Source organism: Silurus meridionalis, chromosome 3 (assembly GCF_014805685.1).
Source record: "Silurus meridionalis isolate SWU-2019-XX chromosome 3, ASM1480568v1, whole genome shotgun sequence".
NCBI lineage: Eukaryota > Metazoa > Chordata > Actinopteri > Siluriformes > Siluridae > Silurus > Silurus meridionalis.
In genome coordinates, this window is record NC_060886.1 from 12,673,732 (window position 1) to 12,698,522 (window position 24,791).

A 24,791-nucleotide genomic window follows, 5' to 3' on the forward strand; every position below is an offset into this window, starting at 1 on the left:
TAGTGGAAGTCAATGTGCATTGGTAAAATGCTGTATATATTAATATTAAATGGAAAGACATACATTTTGCTTCAAAGTTTGGTCAAACAGCTCCATCGAGAGGTTAAAACTGAGTATTACACCCGTTAGTGAGTCTTGTTTCTTATGTTTTTTATTCATTCTGGTTACAGACGTTTCACTGTATTTCTGCTTGCAGCAGACCTGGTCCAGTTAATGTACAGTTTGTAGAGGTTATGTCGGTCAAGAAGAAGAAAAAGAAAAATAAGACGGTGAAGAAGAAGAAGAATATGATGATTATGATAATGCAGAAAAAGAATGACGTTTGTATTCATTGTTTTTTAGATTGTGTTTATTAATAATAATAATAATAATAATAATAATAATAATATGTATATTATGTATATTACATACGTATGTTATGTATTTACAATACAATATATACATAATATACATATTATGTATATTATGTATTATGTATAATAATATGTTTTACATACCAAAATTATTATTTATTTATTTATTTATTTATTTTTACTTTCAAGTATAACGTTCAACATTTGCTGATGTGTTTGGAATGCTACTTTAAAGCCAAGCCGCTCCAATCAGGAGTGAGTCTCCACGGAAGCAGGTGAGCATGCAGTCAGGTAAAACCCGAAAGGTAAGTTGCGGGCAGAAGGAGGGGCACATCCAGAGAGTACTTGGGGGCATAGACTTTTGCGAAAGGACCAGGTAAGAAATCTTGATAACACACGCGTGTAATGAAACTAAATGTAATTTCTGAATTGTAAACTTTGTTGATTTTTGTTCTTTCCCTGATCTTCTGAACTTGACACAGCAACTGTTGAAGAACAATAAGAAGAAAAGGAAGCGAACAATACAGGATATATATTTTTATTTCTTCCAGAGTGAAAACATGGGATTTTCACTTAACTTGAAAACTATTTTTATGTTTGTAATCTCATGGTCGCTAATGGCATTGGTGACTGCAGGCGCGGTGCCTTCACCCACAACAAGCAACACTCCATCTCAACATCCAGCACAGAAACCAACACGCGAATCTCCTTACTCGTTTCCTGAGCCCGAGAAAACGAATTTCCCCATGTTTACTGTAAATTATCCTCGTGTTCAGATTCCGTTCGAGATAACATTATGGGTGCTACTTGCTTCATTTGCCAAAATAGGTAAGCAAACACACGTGACCTCCACACGGTCCTGAAAAACTAATCCCAGTTGATAAGGAGTTTCTGTCAAAGGCAGGTGTATACTTTCCAGATTATGTTCAATAATACATGTTCTGTAATATCATACATTACAGCATACATTGACTCTGTAGCAGTCCTGAATTCACAGAATTCACAATAGTACCAGCACTTATTATTACTGCCTTACTTTGATTTGTCATGAATTTAGAAAATGTATACCCCTCCTTAAAACAAAAAAAGGTCAATAAATGTTATTTGGCCCACTCCTTTAGAAAATAGCATTGCTTTCAGCACATTCTTCTGGCTCAGAATTTCATATTGACATTCATAATTTCAGCATATATATATATATATATATATATATATATATATATATATATATATATATATATATATATATAAACACAGAGTTCCCTTCTCATACACACTGTTCTTGTGTTAGACTATAGAACTCTGACACTTACTGGGATAATCTGTCACTTATTTCTTGACTTTTTTAAAACAGGTTTCCATGTGTACCATAAAATTACAATATGGATACCAGAGTCATGCTTGCTGATTGCTGTTGGGCTTATAGTGGGAGCTATCATGCACTCGGTACATGAGATGCCTCCAGCTGTCCTCACCTCCAGTGTCTTCTTCCTCTACATGTTGCCACCCATCGTTCTGGATTCAGCCTACTTCATGCCCACTCGGGCCTTTTTTGAGAATGTGGGCACAGTGATGTGGTTTTCTGTCGTGGGGACCTTGTGGAACTCTATTGGCATTGGTGTGTCTCTTTTCGGGATCTGCCAGATCCCAGCCTTTGGTATTCAGGATATCAACTTACAAGAAAACCTTTTGTTTGCCTCCATTATTGCGGCTGTGGACCCTGTGGCAGTGCTAACTGTGTTTGAGGATGTCAACATCCATGAGCAGCTTTACATTGTGGCATTTGGCGAGTCCTTATTTAATGATGCCGTCACTGTGGTGAGTGAACTGCTTTGATTAGCCACAGGGTGGAAAAATTAATATTTTTAATTCAGTTTTTATTTATTTATACAATTTTAATTGTATTAGCCTTTTCAACAATAGACACTGTCCCAATGCAGATTTAAATAAATAAATTAATTAATTCAAATTAACAATTTTAATTGTATAAATGAGTTCCTATAAGTTTATCCCCAATGAGCAATCCAGTGGCGACAGAGGCAAGAAAAAACTCCCTAAGAAGGTATAAGGAAGCAGCCTTGATAGGAACCAGAATCAAAACAGCTTATTCTCATGTGTAACACCGAATGCTCATTCATTAGTTCTATAATTGTTGAGGTTATCAACTGTTCACTGATGGTTTTAATCTTTTGATGTTTTGTTAGATTACAAAAATACTCTGCATTCATAGATACCAAGCATGACAAATTTTAAATATATGTATTTCACAATTATTGGCACCCTTTAGTCAATATTTTGTGCAGAATAACAGCTCTGAATCTTCTCCCATAATGCTCGAGAAGTTGCATAATACATAGCAAGGTATCTGGAGACCAGATCCGAGGTGGACTCTCCTTTTCAGTTCACTCTGCAGGTTTCCTATTGGGTTCATCTCAGGGGAATATAATGGCCATGGCAGGACCTTAATTTAGTGTTGATTTTGAAGTATGTTTTGGATAATTGTCCCGATGAAAGATCCATCCATATAGCCCTTTCTCCATATAGACCTTTCTCTATATAGCTAATTATCTGTGTGATCAAAACCACTTCTGATGTTACAGAAATCCTGTGTTTTGGTTTTATTTGTCCATAGAACCATAGAGACCCTTCCCAACAGCTTTTGGTAATATAGGTGCTGTTGGATTATGAATATGAGTATACATCAAATGTATTTTATTCACATAATTTTAAAAGGGTGCTAATAATTGTGACACAAACAGTATATATTTAACAAAGATATTTCTTTTTGAGAGCACTATATCGAAGAAAATGTAGGAGAGTCTGAGATATGATAATATGAGCCACTAATAGAATGGATCTCATTTAGACTTGTTAAGGGTTTTTATTTTATAGTTCATTGTGCAAAAGCCATCTCAGGTTCAACTCACCTGACTGGAACTTCCTCTGTTTGTGAGTTTTGTAAGAAATATACACACCTTACTGAGCATACATTTTTGTCATCAGGGCTTTTAGGTCATTATTATATAACTGCTATTAGTTTTGCTTTAATGTGACAGTAGCCTGGAGCCACATAGTTTCAGTAGGAAAATTTACTCTTTGTGTAAGCAGGTGAATGCACAGTAAGCATCATATTATCTCACAGTAATCTGAATCATCAGCAAAGCTGACGAAGTTAAAACTTTTTTTTATCAGCATATCTTTTCTAACTAAACCTTTCACATGTTCTAATTAGAATATCTATCTATCTATCTATCTATCTATCTATCTATCTATCTATCTATCTATCTATCTATCTATCTATCTATCTATCTATCTATCTATCTATCTATCTATCTATCTATCTATCTATCTATCTATATTTAAAATGCATATATACCAACACAGTTATTAAAGTGAGCTCTGTTCAGTAGCCTAATAGAATGCTGTGTTGTGCCTGTGTCTGTTAGCAAATCTTTGCTTTCTGTACTTGACAAAAAGAACAAACATTTGATCATGCAAGAGCAGGTGTGGTCATTCCCTAGCAACAGGCACACAAAGGCAACAGGCACACAAAGGCAAATAAAATGGAAATAAAACCTCTAAAAATAAATATCATGTTACTTATAACTTTTATAATAGTTTATATTATTCATCGTCATTATTTATACATTATAATCCAGAAAACTCTTTTTTCTTTTACTTTATTTGATTAAATTATTTTGCTTGGTCGATGCACTTTTACAAGTGTACCATACAATGTGAAAAATCAGACATAGATTCTTAGCAAAATGTTATTATACACTGTACTATTGTGTATTATTAGTATATAATATACAATGATAGAAAAGTATAATGCCATTTACACGGTCATGCATCTGTCATTGAAGTACACCTTGAAATGCTTGTGTTTCAGGTACTTTATAATCTCTTTAATCATGTGGCAAGCTTGCCAGCGCTGGATGCGACAGATGTGTTTCTGTCTGTGGCACGCTTTTTTGTGGTAGGCTTTGGAGGAATGTTCTTTGGGTTCCTGTTTGGCTTTGTGGCAGCTTTTACTACACGTTTTACATGGAAGGTGAGAGAGATTGAGCCTCTCTTCATTTTCATGTACAGCTACCTGGCCTACCTGCTGGCTGAGCTGCTATCACTTTCTAGCATCATGGCGTGAGTAAAACCTATGCAAATACAAGCTCAATTATAGTTAATGATACTGATAAAATAAATTTTTTACAATGACAGTGGAATGTGTAGCATACTTTTACCAGAGTTTATTGTTTGTGCTGTTCCAGCATTGTGACCTGTGCCTTGACCATGAAGTATTATGTGGAAGAAAATGTTTCTCAGCGCTCATGCACTACTATACGACACTCCATCAAAATGCTTGGCACTGTGTCAGAAACACTTATATTCTTCTTTCTTGGTGTTGTTACTATAACAACAGACCATGAGTGGAACTGGGGTTACGTACTATTTACTCTGCTCTTCGCTCAACTTTGGAGGACTCTAGGTAAGAGGTTACATTTTTGCTTGTGTCTGTCAGAGTTTAATAGCCTTTGTAAAAAATTATAAATAAAAAAATAATATATAATAATATAATATATGTGTATATATATATATATATATATATATATATATATATATATATATATATATATATATATTAACTCAACATACAGCCATTATTGTCTATAATAGTTAACAAAATAGCTGCCAACAAAAATGAGTACACCCTCAGTTAACATGTCAAAACTGTGTCCAAAGTGTCAATATTTTGTGTGAGCACCATTGTTATTTAGCACTGCCTTAATCCTGCTGGGCATGAAACCAGAGCTGCACATTTGGTAGTGTGTTTGGGGTCATTGTTATGTTGGAAAACTGCCATACGGCCTAGTTTCTGAATGGAGGGCATCATTTTCTACTTTAGATTGTCACAGTACATGTTGGAATTTATGTTTCCCTGAATGACCAGCGGCTCCCCATGCAGCCCCAGACCATGATGCTACCACCACCATGCTTGATTGTAGACAAGACACAATTTTCCTGGTACTCCTCACCAGAGGGTTGCCACACATGCTGGACACCATCTGAGCCAAACAAGGTTATCTTGGTCTCATCAGACCACAGGACTTGGTTCCAGTAATTCATGCTCTTAGACAGGCTGTCTTCAGCAAACTGTTTGTGGGCTTTCTTGTGAGCCAGCTTTAGAAAAGGCTTCCTTTTGGGACGATGGCCGTGCAAACTGACTTTTCACATGTGCGGCATATAGTCTGAGCAAGGGCATGTGAACCGTCCTCTTCTGCAACCTCTAAAAACAATGCTGCCAGCATTCGTCTTTTTTATTAAGCCAACCGCTGCACCTGACGCACAGCACAAGGACTCAACTTCTTGCGAGGCCTGTTCCGAGTGTAACCCGTTTTGGAAAACCTCTGTATGACCCTGTCCACTGTACTGTAACTTAGTATCAGGGTGTTACCGATCTTCTTATAGCCTAGGCCATCTTTGTGGAGAGCAACAATTCTAATTCTCAAACCCTCAGAGAGTTCTTTGCCATGAGGTGCCATGTTGAACATCCAGTGGTCAGTATGAAACAATTGTACTTAAAGAGCCACCTTTTACCTGCTCTAACAGAAATTTGTATGGTCCTGTCAAGCAGAGAAAAACATGAACATCACAAATAGGACATGTGGCTTTGCATGGTTAAATGATATACAGCTGTTATCACTTAAGGTGTACTCACTTTTGCCAGTTATTTTGTTGTATCAACAATGTTAAATTATTTTTAGAGGACAGTAAATCTGTGCTGCTATACAAGCCTCACATTGACTACTCTAAAATATATCTAATTTTTCTATCTATAGAAATGCCCCTTGAGAACATTTAATAAAATGGTTGTTGAAATGTGAGGGGTGTTCTCACTTTTGTGAGATACTGTATGCAGTAGTATTTTCCAGTCAGCCAATCATCTGGCAGCAGTGCAATGGAGTAATTGCATAACTTGATGGACCACTGAAAAGGCATAACATTATGACCACGTGACTAATATTGTGTTAGTCCCCCTTTTGCTGCCAAAACTGCCTTGACCCATTTAGCAATTCAGCAATTTGAGATACAGGAGCTCATCTGTTGAATCGGACCACACGGGCCAGCCTTAGCTCCCCACGTACATCAATGAGCCTTGGCTGCCCATGACCCTGTCGCCCGTTCACCACTGTTCCCTCCTTTTGGCCACTTTTGAAAGATACAGGCCACTGCAGAAGGGGAACACCCCACAAGGGATGCAGTTTTGGAGATTGTCTGACCCAGTTGGCCAGCCAACACAATTTGGCCCTTGTCAAACTCACTCAAATCCTTATGCTTGCCCATATTTCCTGCTTCTATTACATCAACTTTGAGGAAAAACCTTCACTTGCTGCCTAATATATCCCACCCACTAATAGGTGCCATGATGAAGAGTTAATCAGTGTTATTCACTTCACCAGTCATAATGTTTTATTGTGATAATATTATGTGTGGTCGGTGTATGTTTCAAAGCTTTTTAAGCCATCTACCTCCTTGAAACAATGCAAGTATTATAGTACTAAAATCAACTATTGTTTTATTTGGATCTTTAAACATCACTTGGTCTTCTAGGTATCCTGGTATTGACACAGATTATTAATCCCTTCCGCACCATCCCCTTCAATTTCAAAGACCAGTTTGGTCTGGCCTATGGTGGCCTTAGAGGGGCTGTATCATTTGCATTAGCTTTCACACTTCCAGACACAATTCTTCGCAAAAAACTTTTTGTCACCACCTGCATTGCTGTCATTATCTTCACAGTCTTCATCCAGGTAACTTCTTACTTGATAATTTGTCACTTTCTGGTAACGCGACAGATTAATAATTTATGAATAATCTGGAATTAATAATCAGTGCACAACGATGTTTTTATCAAAGTAAATGCAACACTATATGCAGTTTTAAATCAACTGCATCACCTTAAATTGAACCCTTACTTTAATTACATTTTTCTCTTCCTTTGCAGGGTATCAGTATAAGGCCAATTATTGAACTGATTAATGTTAGAAAGACAAATCGGGGTCTCTGCTCTATTAACGTTGAGATTCACAAAAGGGTGGGTCATCAGATATGGACATCTTGGTCCATTTCTTTGATGTGGTGCTAAATTATACTGACACTTAAGCTTCATGTAGTACAATGATTCATTGTAAAGTTTAATACTTATTGTTAAATGCATGTTCATCTGGTTATAATCAAGCTGCTCTATCTTTCAGTTGATGGAACATACAATTGCAGGAATAGAGGATCTCTGTGGACAGTGGAGCCACCATTCATTGAAAGACAGGTAAACATTAAACTTCTATTTGCAATCTACTTTCTATTTACTTTACTATGCTCTCAAAACATGTACATGGACTTATAACTATAACATTTTTTTTACACTTATCTTTTTATTCTTAAGGTGACATGATTTTACTAAGTGATAAAATGTTAATATATATTTGAAATGTACTTGCTAGGTTTATGAGGTTTAATAACCGTTTCCTTCGTAAAATATTGATCCGTGATGACCGGCCTGAGTCGAGCATTGTGGCTCTTTATAAAAAGCTGGAGCTTCAAAATGCTATGGAGATCTTGGACACAGTATCTGGTGACATTAGCACAAAACAAATCATATCCCTGGAGTACGTCTGCTTTTCTATTATTAGTATATTATTATATAAACTACTATGCATAATAATTTTTCTGTATGTTTTGTAGTGAGGAGAACAAGCCTGATAAACCCAGGAAAACACTTCTGACAACAGATCTGATAGCCATGCATGATATTTTGTCAAAGAATATGTACAAGATCAGAGAACGGGTAAGTTTCACACTGTATGAGACAGTCAGTAATTAGTTATAATTACTATAATTATATATATATATATATATATATATATATATATATATATATATATATATATATATATATACACACATACACAGACCATTTACATTTTTATGTATTAAAGTGACTTGTCATCTTGTGATTCTAACTTTTCCTCTTTAGACTGTGTCCTATACCAATAAACATGCCCTCCCTAATGAAACCCAAAACAGAGAGATCCTGATGAGACGACACACCAGCCTCCGACACAGTCTTAGAACTAGAAGACTCCAAAGCATGGTAAGAAACATTGTGCTTAGCAAAAACCTGCTGCTCCTATATAGTAGCATTACAGTTATTCTTTAACCTTAAGGATTTTAGTATAAGTATTTTTTTATGTACTTTTTTTTCTGATTTCCCAAAACTCTGCAACTCTGCTACACTAGGAGGATGCAGGGGCTCTAAAATATTTTTCTCTTCCTGTGGGTCAAAGTCTGAACTCCCGATTTGCTACAGAGAGAAGAAACGCCAATGGTGAAAACCACACACGTTGCTAATTACACACACTCGCCATCCAATTACTAGGATCTTATTTATGTAGTTATGGAGTTTGTTTTACTTTTTAAAAGAGGTTTACAGAGATTTTTATTAAAGTGGATTATGTGTACAATCAGTACAAGTGAAAAGTTTGGACAAATCTTCTTCAGTGTTTTTTCTTTATATTTATTATTTAACATTGTACATTAATATTTAAGACATCCAAACTGTAAAAGGACAATATGTAGTAAGCAAAAACATGTAAAATAATCCAGAATATGTTTTAGATAATTTCTCTTTCTGTAAAGTAGCACCTTTTGCTTTGATGACAGCCTTCCACACTTTTAACATTCTCTCAGTCAACCTCATGAGGTAGTCACCTGGAATGGTTTTAAAACAATCTTGAGGATTTCCTAGAGGAGTTGAGAGCTTGTTAGCGGTTTCTCCTTCAATCTTCTGTCTAACTCATCTCAAACCATCTTAACTGGATTTAGATCAAGTGATTGTGGAGACCAGGCCATGTAAAGCAGCACTCCATTACTCTCCTTCTTGAGCAAATAGTTCTTGTTCTATTGTAGAGTATTTTACTTGATGTTTGGTGAATTTACGTGAAAAATAAAATACAGGATGCCAATTCCACAGGCATCCTCCTGTAACAGCACAGCTCCAGCTCATATGGCACTTGCATCAACTTCAAAATCATCTAAATGTACATCTGAAATATTTCCTAATGAAGCAGTAAAGGGTGCAACTCTAAATGTTTTCTATTTGTACTTTTGAATTATTTTGTTCTCTGCTTATTATGACGTGGATCCTTCAAGTTTGGACTTAATCTATGTTCATTATTTCTTGAAGGCCACTGGAGGGAGGCATCTTCAGTATAAGTGCATCTGCACCTTATCTCAGTATGACATATTAGGCTCTATGTTGTTTTTCTAAGGACCATCCTTCCTGTTCCTCTGTTGTTTTTGTTTCTTCATTTCAGTTCTCTTTATGATAGCACTACAGCCTTCCTGGGTTAGACTGTACTTGTTGTAAACATGGTTATATCTTTAGCATCTTTTATCGTCTAGCATTAGAGAGGAATCTATTTCTGTCCTGCTCTTTATTTGTGCAACAGAGGCCAGTATAAATGATGTAGCTACAGCATTCGAGTATAAGTATTTATAGTATCTGCTTTTTAGTATCTTAGGTGTTTTGTTTGCATTCTTAATAAGAGAATTTGGGGAAATATTTATAATTAATGAACTAAACCAAGCCCAGTCCAAAAGGGAATGTGAGGTTTTAGATTAACTCACCCTAGTCATTTATTCAAGGGGCATCCAAAAGTTTTCTATATTCAAATTATTCAAAAGGCTTTCTTTGGTGAAAGGAAACTATCCAGGAAAATGTTTAGTTAGGAGAGGTGGTCCAGTGGTGTAACGGATATTGTCCAGATTTCCTGCTTTGTTCACGAGCTTGGGTTAGTGTGTGTGTGTGTTTGTGTGTGTGTACTCACTGCATTTGTTTGGTTGTTCTCCAGATTTCCAAAAAACTTGCTGGGAGGTGTATGGACTACTTTAGGCATAAATGTGTGAACCAATACAAGGGTGTGTTTAGGATGAAGTAAATAAAAGATTTTAGAGTGAAACTCATCATTGCTACTAGAATAAAACTATCCAGTTAATCAGGGCATTTTGTACACAAGGATATATTTTAAGCACAGGAAGAGCAATAGCGTACATGAACAAGCAAATGCTTTGATATTTTTTACATTTTTAATGTGCCATTGTATATTTTTCCTGCAAAGATGATGCTTCTATTTTTCATTGTGATGTCCCTACAAAATAATAAAATAAGGATTTTGTCTGTAAAAAACTTATGTTCCCACCTTGGCTAGGCCTAGGGGAGTGTGGGAACAATAACCGTTTAGTTGTTGCGGGTTGTTTGGACAAAATAGTAGGACCAGAGTTTAGAGTAGTTGTTGCTTTAATGGTCAAGTGCAGTAAGGTAAGAAAACAGATTCCAGAAGTATTCAACAGAGTCAGAAAGACTAGACTCACACCGGCAAAAAAACATGGACAGTGCCAAAGAAATGAACATAAGAAAAATGTCTACTCTAGGCTGTATTTTGTAAGCTTAACCTAACTAACAAACAGCAACAGACTAGCTAACTACACTAGGCTATGCTACCAGGAAGAAAAAAAACAAACACATAGCAGGTGTATTTGGGGTCATTGTCCTGTTGGAAAACATATTATGGTCCCATTAAGTGTATACCAGATGTGATGGCATGTTGCTTCAGAATGCTGTGGAACCATGCTGGTTAAGTTTGCCCTAAAATGTGACTAAATCTCCAACAGCGTCACATGCAAAGCTCCCCCACACCATCACACTGCCTCTTCCATGGTTCCGAGTAGGAACCACACATTCAAGAACCTTCCACTTTTGGCTATGACACTTGGGCTTACATTCAAAGTTCTTGAGATTTCTCAGGGTTTACTAACTTCTTTTTTTAAGTAATGATAAACTGCCTTGTCTCTTTACTTAAGTGAGTTTTTCTTGCCATAATATGGATTTGTACAGTTGTAGTAGCACTAATAAGACTTTTAACCATTGAATGTCACAAATTAACTCTTGATAAGGAACACTTATGAACTGAAAATCATTCCAGGTGACTACCTCATTAATCTGCAAAGCTGTCATCACAGAAAAAATGTAGTTACTTAGAATAATCTAAAATATAAGACATTCTGGGGTGTTTTTTAAGCTTTTTTGTTTACAACAGCATTTTATGTGTCTGGATGTCTTTAGTATTAATGTACAATGTTGAAGAAAAAATAAATCTGGACCCTCCTTATGTTTCTTTCTATCTGTGAGGAAAGTCTAATCTGATTTTGCACCAATTCATGACAAAGTTTACTTTACTTACACTGCAAATTAGTTTCTTATTTATGGACCAAGTGTTGCTAATGCACTAGGACTTTTTCTTCATTCACTGCTCTTTGAAACCAGCCTTGTTTCCATTTATACTATCTCCAATGTTGTGCCAAGGTTAGTTTCAAAGTAGCATGATTAATATATCAATCACTCTAGTTAAGCCTTTGTTTGTTTAATCAAATAAAACGATGCCTGTATTTTTTCAGAGGAAGTTGACATTGTGATAAAACCTAGCTACCCATCATCCAGGCCCAGATCTAGGCAGCCTGCACGTACCCTCTCCATGCCAATGGCACCTCTCAGGAGGCTGGAGCCTTTTGTGGAGACCAGTGTAGATGATATAAATGAGGAACAGAAGCAGTATGGCTCATTAAGCCTCAGCTCCACTTCTTCCAAGGTCTCAAATCCACATCGGCATATCCACCACAGGACCAGAGACTATGAGCCAGAAATAGAAGAGCAGCAGGCTGTATCTCCCCCTACAACATGGAGGCCAGAGCTTCCTGAGCAAGACACCAGTGAGGCACGAAACCCTCTGCTACGGAGACCTCAGTGGAAGCCATAGGATCAAAAAAGCCAGCAAAAGCAAAATTCATGTCGCATGTTAACCAAATTATGTGGCTGAAACATACACTACTGTTCCTACAGTAAATAAAAAACAGAATAACTGGATTAAGACCGAAATGGAATGACTTTTATTTAGGACCCGTTTTACTGGATTGTTAAACATTCACAGCATGTAGAAACCTGTAGAATACCAAAGTATTCAAAATGCGTCATTAATAATGTTGGTACTACTTCTGCTGCTCATTATATAGCATTTTGACTGGCCTTTATTCATCAAAGTTGAAGTGGAAATGAGCTCAGCTTTTAGTGAATGGACTGTTAACTGTTGTACATAATCGAACAAAGCAGTCATTTAAGCAAAGTTGTTGAATATTAGCTGAGTGAAAAAAGATTCATGTACACTAATGCTTCATTTTTGTGTCATATACACATGATATCCCCAATTTACTCTGCAAAAACACTGAGAAGTGGCCATAGCTAGAGCATATTAACTTTCAACGAAAATGATGAACAAAACAAACACACCTTCAACATAGAAATGATTAACAAAGCACAAAGTGAGTTTTGCAAAAACCATGGTGGTCCCCAAATTTGCACCCTGCTGAAAACTGAATTGAGGAAAGGAAGTCACCACACCACAAGTTTATGACGAAGCTTGCACTTGTACTGCATGAAGGCATGGACAAAAATTCTTTCATCATCAACTTTTGATGAGTAAAGCTACCATGGAAATTACTGAACTGTATTTTCTTTTAAATCATCAGTGCACAGATTGATTTTCCACATCAGTTCATTTAGTTTTTTTTTTTAATAGTTTTTCTCAGTTCAGAAATTGAATTTTAAAAACCTCCACATCAAGTAGTCACTTGCACACATCATAAAAGCATTTTTTGTTATACCGGTTCTCACCTAAATAGTCTTAATCCCCAAAGCATCTAGGCATTCGATCATTGCATAAATTATTGAATGGAAAATGGTTAAACCTGTTGTCATAATCTGTCTTACATTTCTATTAAACTTTTTTCGTTTTCTTTTTATAAAATGTGTCTTGAATTGATGAATTGTGCAGATTTTCAATTTCACCAATGAAGGGGAGTGTAGTAGTAGTCAACTAGTTCTCTAAAACAGGTCAAAGGTGAATCTCGTTAAATCAATTAGTGAGCATATATAAACATATATATATCACAGAAATACAATTTCTGAAAGTGGATGAACAACCAAGAAATGAATGAATACTAGTACAATACATTAAAAGTGTAAATCCTGTCTGGGCTCTTGCAATAAATATCCCACATACAAGTATGTGTACATTTGTGGTGTTGAAATTCATAGATGCCATACAGAAGAAATTCAGCCTTTTGCATTTTTTAACATTGTAACACTGTAGTTCATATCAGAAAATAAAACCATGCACTGTCATATTGACAACATGACTAAACATTTTGACTTCCTTGTTTGTTAACAATGACAAAAGGACTCGTCATTCTGATAGCAATGATATGTATTCATGTGTTCATGTATGATTCTAGAAAATGCTCCAAAGCACCTGAGAAAAACTGTAATGTAATATAAAAAAAACTTAATAAAATATTTTTATAAACATTTTCCTGTGGTATGTTGTAAAACAACCTAAAGAGAATTAGAACAAACTTGATTAAGGAAGTGCACCAACTGCTGCATTTACCTTTTTTTTTTAAGCTCATTAATGTGTATCTTTCCTAGGCATTGTTAAAAACACCTGAATAAACCTACAATATTTAGTTTGTTTTTACTTTAGTCTGATATGTAAAATGTTTCTACAAATTAATTCCATAATAAAAAGATTACATCAAATAGGAAGGCAAAGAAAGTGCACAAGGCTGTTGCCTAAAAAAAAAAAAAAGTGCTGCCACACGCTACGACCCAAATTTGATTTTAATTTATCCCGGTGGGAACAGAATTAGATTTGCAGGTAGTACCAGGCTAGCTCTAATGTGGCAGATAAAGGCGAACATCAAGGAGACCTATGTTATTTGCTGAAATCACTTTGATGTTGGCAGGCAGAATGGAGAGGGAAACCAAAAGGAGTTGGATATTTTGAAAACTATGCGAAACTTCACATAGACGGTAACCTGAACTCAAAAACAAAACGGGTACCCTAGGTCCGTGATGCTGCAATGCTAGTAAAGCAAATATATTGCAGTAGGTTTTTAATCGATGTATTTTGAGGTTCAATTGTTGACCTCACCTGACCTCATGCAATGTTAATATACTAACCAGATTGCAACTCTGACCTAAAGTGAGCAACTAATAGCAGTTACATGCTGAATTTTTGTCTTGGTGAAAAAAGAAGAATTATTGTAACAAGTATGAGCAATTGTAATAGTGATGCTTCTCAAGCACTACTAATAATTATGTCATCATTGACTAAAACAGAAGTGCAGGTTACTTTACTTCCTTAAAAAAAATGTGCACCAGCGTACGAGTTGTGCTCAAATTCATGGAAAACGAGACAACATTGCAACTGAACTCAGACTGCCTCCCACAGGCAGTCTGTTTTGGAACTGCCAATACAGGTTTATCCCATGGAACATTGGCAGAGGCAGAAACTTTACCCTGGATCAAATGACAGTCCATCACCTGGCACCATGGAGCGGGAAACCAAAAGGCAAGACTATGTAAATCTTCACATAGATATTAACCTGAACTCAAGAACAAAGCAGCTACCCTAGGTTTGTGATGCAGCAATGCTATCTGCTTTACCATTTATCTATTGCTTCATAATAAATCATGTATAAAAACATTTGAATTTTATGTTTAAAAAAATAAACATTTAAAAGAAGTGGTACCTGTCTTACCAAGATCACAACTATATCAAAAATCTATTCATTTCATTGTCAGAAAGCCACCAGCCAGTTTCTACAGCTGCCTCCATATTGCCCAATGTTCTCTTATATATGTGGCTTAAAACCTTGGTCCGATCATGCATTCTTATTCTTCACCTTAGCCCACATTGGAGTCCTGACAAGCAGTAGCACAAGAGCTGTGAGCGCCAGCATCACCCCAAGACTTGGTGGCCCACATGGGCTGAATTCCTGAGTCAGGCCGGATAGCAACGGGGCCAGTATGCGCCCCACTGCAGTTACTGACTGGCCCGCTCCAATCAAGGTACCACTAGCCCTTGCATTCCCTCCACGCTGCAGCTCCAGGTCTGTAATGCAGGTGCGCCCCACGCTGGTTGAAATGCCAAAGAATGTGGAGGAGAGAATGACGTGCCATATGCTACCTGCTGCGGCATACAGGAAGATCAATGAGCATGTGATTGCTGTGGAGTGCAGCAGCAGGGCAGACATATTGCCTCTGTAAAGACGAGTCATCGGGCCCACCAGGCACCCAGCCAGTGCACCCAGCATGCTGCTATAGCTGATCATGTAGCCTGTCGCTTTGGGTTTCAAATCAAAGCGCTCCTCCATAGCCAGAGAGAAGTTACTGTGATAAAGCATGATAGCCAACCCCATTAGCAGACGCACCAGAAAAACATCCCACATATCAGAAGAGGCCACCATGCGGATTTGTGCTCCTACTGAAGTCAGCTGGATTAGGGCCATATTACCCCAGTCCTGAATGACATTTTTGGTTTTAGTGGTAGACAGACAAATATGGTGGTTTCCATCACAGTTTCTCAGTCCATCATGTGGCTGTCTGCTCTTAATGTTCTTGTTAGCACTGAAATGGTGATTTGGAATCTCACTCCATGGCAACATCCAGACTAAACCTGAAAATTATGACAAAATTGTCTTAATAAGTCTACAGAGCAGATAACTGTATCAACCAGAACATAAATGGAAATACACAAATAATTATAGATACAAGTCAATTGGTAAATATACAATTATAATTCTGGTGCACCTGCATTAAGAACGAAGATAGCTGAACAGACTAAGGAGGACAAATAAAATCCTCCCTCACGTTCAGTGAGGTAGCCTCCTACCACTGGGCCCAGGATGAATCCCACACTGGAAGCTGCATTAAAGTGACCCATTACCAGAGGGCGTTCTGTATCAGTCACTAAATCTGACAGGAGGGCTCGGCAAATGGACAAGGAGTGTTTAAAAAGCCCTGTGAAAAAGGTGAAAAAAATTATCCATACCATATATATCCATATCCAACTGCATAGAGTCTACATAAATTCAAACAAAAAAAAAAATCTATTACATAAAATCTACACAAAAAAATGTAAGGCAAGTCCAAATCAATTTTCTTACAGGATTTAAACACTTGATTCTGTAGATGACAAGCAGGCTTTAAGTTGTATCCAAGTGACAACAAATAAAATAATTAAATAAACAAAACAAAACAAAAAACCAAACAAAAAAAAAAAAGAAATATATATATATATATATATATATATATATATATATATATATATATATATATATATATATACAGTGAGGAAAATAAGTATTTGAACACCCTGCTATTTTGCAAGTTCTCCCACTTAGAAATCATGGAGGGGTTTGAAATTGTCATCGTAGGTGCATGTCCACTGTGAGAGACATAATAAAAAAAAAAAGAATCCAGAAATCACAATATATGATTTTTTAACTATTTATTTGTATGATACAGCTGCAAATAAGTATTTGACACCTGTCTATTGGCTAAAATTCTGAAAAATTTCTCTAAATTAGATGCACCTGTTTGAGGTTGTTAGCTGCATAAAGACACCTGTCCACCCCATACAATCAGTAAGCATCCAACTACTAACATTGCCAAGCCTAAAAAACTGTCCAAAGACACTAGAGACAAAATTGTACACCTCCACAAGGCTGGAAATGGCTATGGGGAAATGGCCAAGCAGCTTGGTGAAAAAAGGTCCACTTCCATTAGAAAATAGAAGAAGCTAAACATGACTGTCAATCTCCCTCGGACTGGGGCTCCATGCAAGATCTTACCTCGCGGGGTCTCAATGATCCTAAGGAAGGTGAGAAATCAGCCCAGAACTACACGGGAGGAGCTGGTCAATGACCTGAAAAGAGCTGGGACCACCGTTTCCAAGGTTACTGTTGGTAATACACTAAGACGTCATGGTTTGAAATCATGCATGGCACGGAAGGTTCCCCTGCTTAAACCAGCACATGTCCAGGCACGTCTTAAGTTTGCCAATGGCCATTTGGATGATCCAGAGGAGTCATGGGAGAAAGTCATGTGGTCAGATGAGACCATAATAAAACTTTTGGGTCATAATTCCACTAAATGTGTTTGGAGGAAGAAGAATGATGAGTACCATCCCAAGAACACCATCCCTACTGTGAAGCATGGATGTGGTAGCATCATGCTTTGGGGGTGTTTTTCTGCACATGGGACAGGGCGACTGCACTGTATTAAGGAGAGGATGACCGGGGCCATGTATTGCGAGATTTTGGGGAACAACCTCCTTCCCTCAGTTAGAGCATTGAAGATGGGTCGAGGCTGGGTCTTCCAACATGACAATGACCCGAAGCACACAGCCAGGATAACCAAGAAGTGGCTCTGTAAGAAGCATATCAAGGTTCTGGCATGGCCAGTCTCAAGGTTCCTAGCCAGTCTCCAGACCTAAACCCAATAGAGAATCTTTGGAGGGAGCTCAAACTCCATGTTTCTCAGCGACAGGCCAGAAACCTGACTGATCTAGAGAAGATCTGTTTGGAGGAGTGGGCCAAAATCCCTCCTGCAGTGTGTGCAAACCTGGTGAAAAACTACAGGAAACGTTTGACCTCTGTAATTGCAAACAAAGGCTACTGTACCAAATATCAGGTGTTCAAATACTTATTTGCAGCTGTATCATACAAATAAATAGTTAAAAAATCATACATTGTGATTTCTGGAAATATTTTTTTTTTTAGATTATGTCTCTCACAGTGGACATGCACCTACGATGACAATTTCAGACCCCTCCATGATTTCTAAGTGGGAGAACTTGCATAATAGCAGGGTGTTCAAATACTTATTTTCCTCACTGTATATACAGTATATATTATTTTTTTGTAAAAAAAAAAAAAAAAAAAAATAATAATAATAATTATATATATATATATATATATATATATATATATATATATATATATATATATATATATAAATTTTTTTTTTTTTTTTTTTACAAAAAAAATAATAATCCAAGATATTGCATCAAACCAAGCTGTGGTTAAAATAAAAACAATAACTCTATAACAAAAAAAGTTTGCTATTCAGTATATAGATATTACAACATTAGATTTTTGCTCAAACATTTATGTGTCAGCACCACAAAGCTGCCACTGCTGGGCCCTTGAGCAAGGCCCTCAACCTTATGCTGTATAAATAAGATAAAGGTTGCTCTTAATGAATTAAAATTTGCGTTTTAAGCCGATTATTTTTTTTTTCTTTAGTCAAGGTATCGCACCAAAGACCCCACAGGTATTGTTAGCTAACAGGGTACCGGTGAAAATTGGGCTGCTGTTGGCCGATGAAGGAAAAGAAGAGGAGAAAGAGGGGGTTAAGTGCCCAGTTAGGGTGGGCACTTTAAATGTTGGTACTATGACTGGTAAAGGGAGAGAGATAGCTAATTTGATGGAGATGAGACAGGTAGATATGTTGTGTGTTCAGGAGACAAAGTGGAAAAGGAGTAAGTCCAGGAACATTGGAGGAGGTTTAAACTGTTCTATCATGGTGTGAATGGAAAGAGAAATGGTGTAGGAAAGTAAAAAGCATATAAGGATCTGTATGAGAAGTTGAACACTAAGGAGAGAAAAAAGGATTTGTACTGATTAGCCAGGCAGGAGGCAGGTGGAGGAGTTCAGGTACCTGGGGTCAACAGTGCAAAGTAATGGAGTATGTGTTAGAGAAGTGAAAAAAGAGTGCAGGCAGGGTGGAGTGGGTGGAGAAGAGTGACAGGAGTGATTTGTGATAGAAGGGTATCTGCGAGAGTGAAAGGGAAAGTTCAAAGGACTGTGGTGAGACCTGTGATGGCATTGACTAAAGACAGGAGGTGGAGCTGGAGGTAGCAGAGCTGAATATGTTAAGGTTTTCATTGGGAGTGACGAGAATGGACAGTATTAGGACGTTTTGGAGACAGGGTGAGGGAGGCGAGATTGAGATGGTTTGGACATGTGCAGAGGAGGGACATGGGGTACATTGGTAGGAGAATGCTGAGGATGGAGCCACCAGGAAGGAGGAAAAGAGGAAGAACAAGGATGCAGGTGGTTGGGTTGAAAGAGGCAGATGTAGAGGACAGAGGAGTATGGAGACAGATGATCTGCTGTGGCGACCCCTAATGGGAGAAGCCGAAGAAGAAGAAGAAGAAGAAGAAGAAGAAGAAGAAGAATTAAAGTCATATCCCAGTCTGTGTTTGCATAATTCTTAAATAGCTTCCATCTTTCTCTAGATGTTGCAATAATATAGGTTAAAAAATAAAAATAAAAAGAAGTGTCTGAATAACAAAGAGAGAAACCTATGTAATACAAGAATACTTAAGATTTTAGTCCAAAGAATTAATAATTCAAAATACTCCAAATATTGTGTAGATTTATTTTTTTACAGACTTTGTCGTGCATTTGCTGTGTCTTCAGGTCACAGACATCTTTGATCTTTTGATCTTTGCCGTTTATCAGAAAAATTGTCCTAATATATTGGCATCTTTTGAAAGTAATGTTAAGGAATATTGGGAATGCTGGGGAACATTTTACAGAAAATATCATTTATAAACTAAATGAATCATACTACTGTATAGTAAACAGAAGAAAAAGTAATATGCCCAGTCCTGTATATCTGTACTGCATAAAATCAGAAATTGCTTTCCCTCTCAGATTTGTAAATGCAACAGGTCTCCATAACATACCCACTGGTATTCTGGCCAGCACGAACAGAGCGATAGTAGTAGACATTCCCAGAAGGCCATATCCGAAAGCACTGAGTAGAAGGCAGGTTAATAAAGAAAAACGTCTCCCCACTACATCACTCCAGCTGCCCTGCCAAACAAAGATTATGATGAACAATGAACAAAGAATGATTTTAAAGCATGATACTACTTGCAGTTTTGATTTGAGTTTTACAATCAGCCTGTTTGAACATATATAAAACATTTAAGTAGTTTTGCATACTAGGGAATATGACAAAGCATTGATAAACATCATGAAAACATGATTAAAAGGCTGATCATTTGATCGGAGATTGAATCCAAGCCGAACGTCTACATGCAGTGTGTAGGTTTCAGCTTGAGACATTTCACAACTTTTAGGCGAAGTGCTACGCTGTATACAGGACAAAAGCATACAGAACATGCTGACTTAATGCAATTAGAGGCCAAATAAATTAGTGTAGAACAGAGCTTTGGCTGTTCTTCTCCTTATTCTCTGTGCTTAGCATCCAACAAAAACCACCCCAAAACAAACACCTCCTTCACTTGCAAATTCTTGTCTCATGACCCTGCAGCTTGAAATCAATTTAAAATGGGAACAGGACTGAAATAATGAACACTTGTATCACAGTAATATGCTGTATTTTATTAGTTACTTACTATTAAAGTGCTGGAGAAAAGCTGTAAAACCCCATAAGTGGACCCTGCAATATACACATGAGAGCATGGAATGGTCAATTCTGAAACATATGATCTGTCTCAACATAGTGTTTCAGCTGAGCTTATAAGAGTGTCTCGAGTTTTACAATCTTCAGCCTTGGTTCATACACTTTATGGGTAATGGAGACAAAACAATCAGACCTTTACCCCTGTGGAAAGACTTTGCATTAGATTTTAGAACACGGCTGTGGGGATTTGGCCATTTTGTCACGAAAATCCAAAATTCACTTGCAGCTGATCATGAATTAACTTATTTTTACTGCTTTATCAACTTACGAAGGCAAGCAACGCAGAAAAATACACAGCAATAAATCCTAGTATTAAATACAACTATAATTGTGAATTAAATGTAACAAACTAAAGATACATATACATTTGACTACCTTTGCAATAATTAAATCAGGTTTTAAATTGGCTTATGGAATTAATATAAGGAAGAGCAGCAAAACTGTCATTTTCGTTTTGCTTTTTTTCCCATTTATATCCTTATCCCAAAGTCAAGTCATATGTTTACTAATTAACTGTCTGCATATTTTCCTGACTCTAATGTGCCTAATATGCACCGCATACGGCACAGCATCACATGTTTTTTTTTTTTACAGTATTTATGCTACACAAAGTCCAAATTTAAAGCAGCTCCAGACTGGAAACCTTGGGATTGCAATTAATGCCCATACTATTTTAATTACAGAGCTCATGTGAAAAACAAAAGCATAAAAAGCTTTTCAACCTAAGCAGGGTGTGTGCAACAATAACAACTACAGACATGAAAAATATATTCTTATAAAAAAAATGAAAGACAAATCAATGAATCATAGTTGACCAATCAATCACAAAGAATGCAGAAAAAGGAACAGAAAACAATAACTATTAGGAGGTACCTGAATACATTTTATTTCATTTTAGATGCCCCAGTATCTGTTTTAGCATGATCTCTGTCTCTCTTTCTCTCGCTGTATAACAAAAATAATAGAAGTTAGAAAATGCTATTTTCTAAGTGGAAAGAATAACATAAAAAATGTACAAAGGTCATAAGCCCCTAAAAACTACTCCCTGATAGAGTTAAATAAATATATAAATATGTGTACAGCTACGTACTGAGTTGTTACTGATGCTGAATCCACGTTGATCAGGACACATATTAAGAATTAAACAACCCCCCGCAGGACTCCATTAACTCATTGTACATAAAGAAACACAGAAACTTACCCACTACTCCAGAGACTATCGGGCTTGCTCCTAATGCCTTTACATGGTGACTCAGTAAAGGGATGATCATACTGACACCAAAGAGATCCTGCAAAAAAAAAAAAATCATTATAATGATTTTGAATGTAAACTCCTTATTCCATTGCAGTGCTATATACAGTACTAACAAACTGGTTATAACAAACAAAAAAATTATATATGACAAAACATGATATTTCATTACGATTCAAGAGCGGGGAAAGAAGCCCTGAAAAACACAAGACAGGAAGGTGGCAGCTAAGCAGTAAAAGCATTGGACATTGTATATGAAGGTCATGAGTTTAAATCCCAGCCACACCAAGCTGCCACTACTGGGGCCCTCAAGCAAGGCCCTTAACTCAATAGCTACTCATTTGTATGAATGAGATAAATGTAAGTCACTCTGCCAGATGCCATAAATGTAAATTCAAGACAGTTCCACACAAACTCTACCAATGTTTCACATCTAGCCCAGGATCAGACTGGAATTTGAATTATCTAATTGAAGTCACACCACACACTTTGTTTTCCTTGAGAACAGCTCAATTCTGAGCCAATATACTTCTGATTTCAACTGCATGAGTGAGCTAGTGGCTTTGTCTGAGAAGAAGGACTGCTATATGAGGTGGGATTAAACACAACAGCAGGGCAAGGTGCAGGAATGCAATTAGACCAGTTAGATCAGATCCATTGTAGGATAGAGGAAAAAGTTCAGCGTTACTCTTCGGAAGGTTATCGATTTAAATCTCAGCTCTGTTCAGAGAACCTTTAACCCCTTTATCTTTTTCCCCTCATCTCAGATGTATGATGCACCTGACTATCTCAGGAATTAAATGCCACTACGCTCCATGATCATTCTACAGTCTTTACCACTCTGCATGGTATCAAGCAACCCAGCATGATTTCTCGAAATAAACTAATGCTACTCACCATGAACCCAACTATGTATATGCATTTTATAATCCGTGCGGGTCTCTTAGACTTGTAAAAATTATTACATTCAGAATGATTCATTCTCCTGCTCTCAGACCGCCGCAGAAAACCCGGAAGCTGCAGCTGCGTTTCTCTCTTCAACTGCACTGCACAAAACACGTGCAGCGTCACCGCCAGGACTGGACCAAGTTTTACTTGGAAGGGGGTAAGTATACTTATACTAAGCATACTTATTATGGATTCATTAATTCGGTTGCTAACATTTAATGATTATCACTTTGGAAGTTCTTTTAACCGGAAATGCCATTTAAGAGTTATCATTAAGAAGACGTTATGATCATGATTGTGGTACAGTCCAAGCTTCGCGTCATATTTTACACGCGCTACTTTCGAAATCGTTTTGATTTTATTTTTAATTGAGTTTGCCTTCATTTTTTTTCTCGTGTCTTTTGTTTCTTATATGTTTTTTATTTTACTGTTTTAAAACCATAATAAACCCTAGTAAATGTGTTGGGAGGAAAAAAAAACTCATGATAAAGGTGTTATGGTCTGATGTAGAATGAAAATAGATTAACTAAATAAAAGCAATTAAATTAGTTTAAAACTATAATATATTGTAATTTTAGTAATATTAAACTTACTGAAAAAATTATTGGTCGTTGTTAAAAATATTATAATATTTTCGATTGATTAGACCACTGTGAATCCTAATAATTGCAAGACAAGCATTAGGGTTTGTGTCTTTCTTGTATTGTGTTATGAATTTTAGTGGGTCAAACACTAAATGATAATTTGCTTCATTTGCAAGACATACTTTTTGGAACTAGTCCGAGAATCTTTGTCATGTCTTTACAAATTTGCAAATATATGTAATTATTTAAAAGATGTTAAAATGTGTAACCAATGTGGCCAACATATGCCTAACTTTTAAAATCTGCTAATACACTTTCACACACCTGACTTTAGAATAAACATTTTGCTTTTAAATGTGTATTGCATATTGTGTATTTCATACAGAATTTTCTTAATGTGATGTTTTTGTTTCGATAATACGGACACTTCCATCAGCTATTCACTAGATGGCGGTAATGCACAACACTCTCTACACCACCTGCGGTAAAGAAAGAAACAAAATGGGAAAAAAATTTTTTTTTTTACATATTATTTAATTTTATTATTTAACCTATTACAAACGTGTTAATTTTTAGAGATACTCATGTTAAACTAGATTAGTCTTTTTCTATAATTCTACCTGGAGCCAGTTAATACGTTGCTTATGTAAATGGATTGTGTGTCTAATTTTTAAGCTAAACTACAGTAACTACATTGTAATACAAGTGGTTTAATTAAATAAACTTTTTTAAAGGTAAAGGGAAAATGTAGTGCTTATTTGTTATTTTGTAGATTGTAATAATAGTGAGTTCTGTAATAAAAATGTAATGAGCTTTTATTTAATTTAGAATTTAAGGGAGTTTTTTCTTTGCCACAGGTTTGCGCATCAGGGAGAAATGCACACCATTCACCTTGACTGTTGATTTCTGTAAAGCTGCTTGGAGACAATGTCTGTTGTGAAAAGCGCTATAGAAATAAACTTGACTTGACTTGACTTGAGAATTTTTCAGGCCTGAACACAAAAATGTTGGAATTCATTTTAACAGCTAAACCGTGTCTATACATTTTGCAATTTATTTGTCTGTAGTACATTTAATGAGTTAATATTTTAGTCAACAAAAGTTTACAACATTTTAAGAAAATAATCCAAAAACCTATCTATACCTATTCTGGTTGTGGAAAAGGAAAGATCAAAAAAGATCATGTAATGCATTGAAAAAAA

At 36.5% G+C, this 24,791-nt stretch overlaps 2 protein-coding genes across 3 annotated transcripts; one reads left to right on the forward strand and one right to left on the reverse strand.

Annotated features, from left to right (window-relative positions):
* Positions 1 to 635: 635 nt before the first annotated feature.
* slc9a2 (solute carrier family 9 member 2) lies at positions 636 to 13,262 on the forward strand. Its single transcript, XM_046845415.1, has 13 exons — positions 636 to 729; positions 836 to 1,181; positions 1,708 to 2,171; positions 4,246 to 4,496; positions 4,622 to 4,839; positions 6,963 to 7,162; positions 7,357 to 7,446; positions 7,607 to 7,677; positions 7,853 to 8,017; positions 8,094 to 8,196; positions 8,386 to 8,502; positions 8,649 to 8,736; positions 11,865 to 13,262. Exons 2-13 carry the CDS (start codon positions 914 to 916, stop codon positions 12,221 to 12,223), a joined length of 2,394 nt encoding a protein of 797 aa, XP_046701371.1. The 5' UTR covers positions 636 to 729; positions 836 to 913; the 3' UTR covers positions 12,224 to 13,262.
* mfsd9 (major facilitator superfamily domain containing 9) lies at positions 13,019 to 23,085 on the reverse strand. 2 transcript variants are annotated; one of them, XM_046845418.1, is made up of 7 exons: positions 22,955 to 23,008; positions 22,007 to 22,094; positions 21,679 to 21,750; positions 20,738 to 20,781; positions 20,060 to 20,189; positions 16,114 to 16,323; positions 13,019 to 15,979 (listed from the first exon to the last, which is right to left on the reverse strand). In XM_046845418.1, exons 3-7 carry the CDS (start codon positions 21,686 to 21,688, stop codon positions 15,186 to 15,188), a joined length of 1,188 nt encoding a protein of 395 aa, XP_046701374.1. In that variant the 5' UTR covers positions 21,689 to 21,750; positions 22,007 to 22,094; positions 22,955 to 23,008; the 3' UTR covers positions 13,019 to 15,185. The 2 variants fall into 2 exon arrangements, with proteins under 2 accessions (XP_046701374.1, XP_046701372.1); XM_046845416.1 differs by lacking the exon at positions 21,679 to 21,750 and having other exon boundaries at positions 22,955 to 23,085.
* Between the last annotated feature and the right edge of the window lie 1,706 nt (positions 23,086 to 24,791).

Excerpts from the sequence above, each read along its gene's own strand:
- slc9a2 (XM_046845415.1), top strand. The coding sequence starts at position 914 with ATGGGATTTTCACTTAACTTGAAAACTATTTTTATGTTTGTAATCTCA. Across the intron at positions 4,497-4,621 it reads TCACTTTCTAGCATCATGGC|CATTGTGACCTGTGCCTTGA; the intron begins GTGAGTAAAACC and ends GTGCTGTTCCAG. Across the intron at positions 7,678-7,852 it reads CACCATTCATTGAAAGACAG|GTTTATGAGGTTTAATAACC; the intron begins GTAAACATTAAA and ends TGTACTTGCTAG.
- mfsd9 (XM_046845416.1), bottom strand. The coding sequence starts at position 23,038 with ATGAATCATTCTGAATGTAATAATTTTTACAAGTCTAAGAGACCCGCA. Across the intron at positions 22,095-22,954 it reads TATACATAGTTGGGTTCATG|GATCTCTTTGGTGTCAGTAT; the intron begins GTGAGTAGCATT and ends TTTTTTTTGCAG. Across the intron at positions 16,324-20,059 it reads GCTGGCCAGAATACCAGTGG|GGCTTTTTAAACACTCCTTG; the intron begins GTATGTTATGGA and ends CCTTTTTCACAG.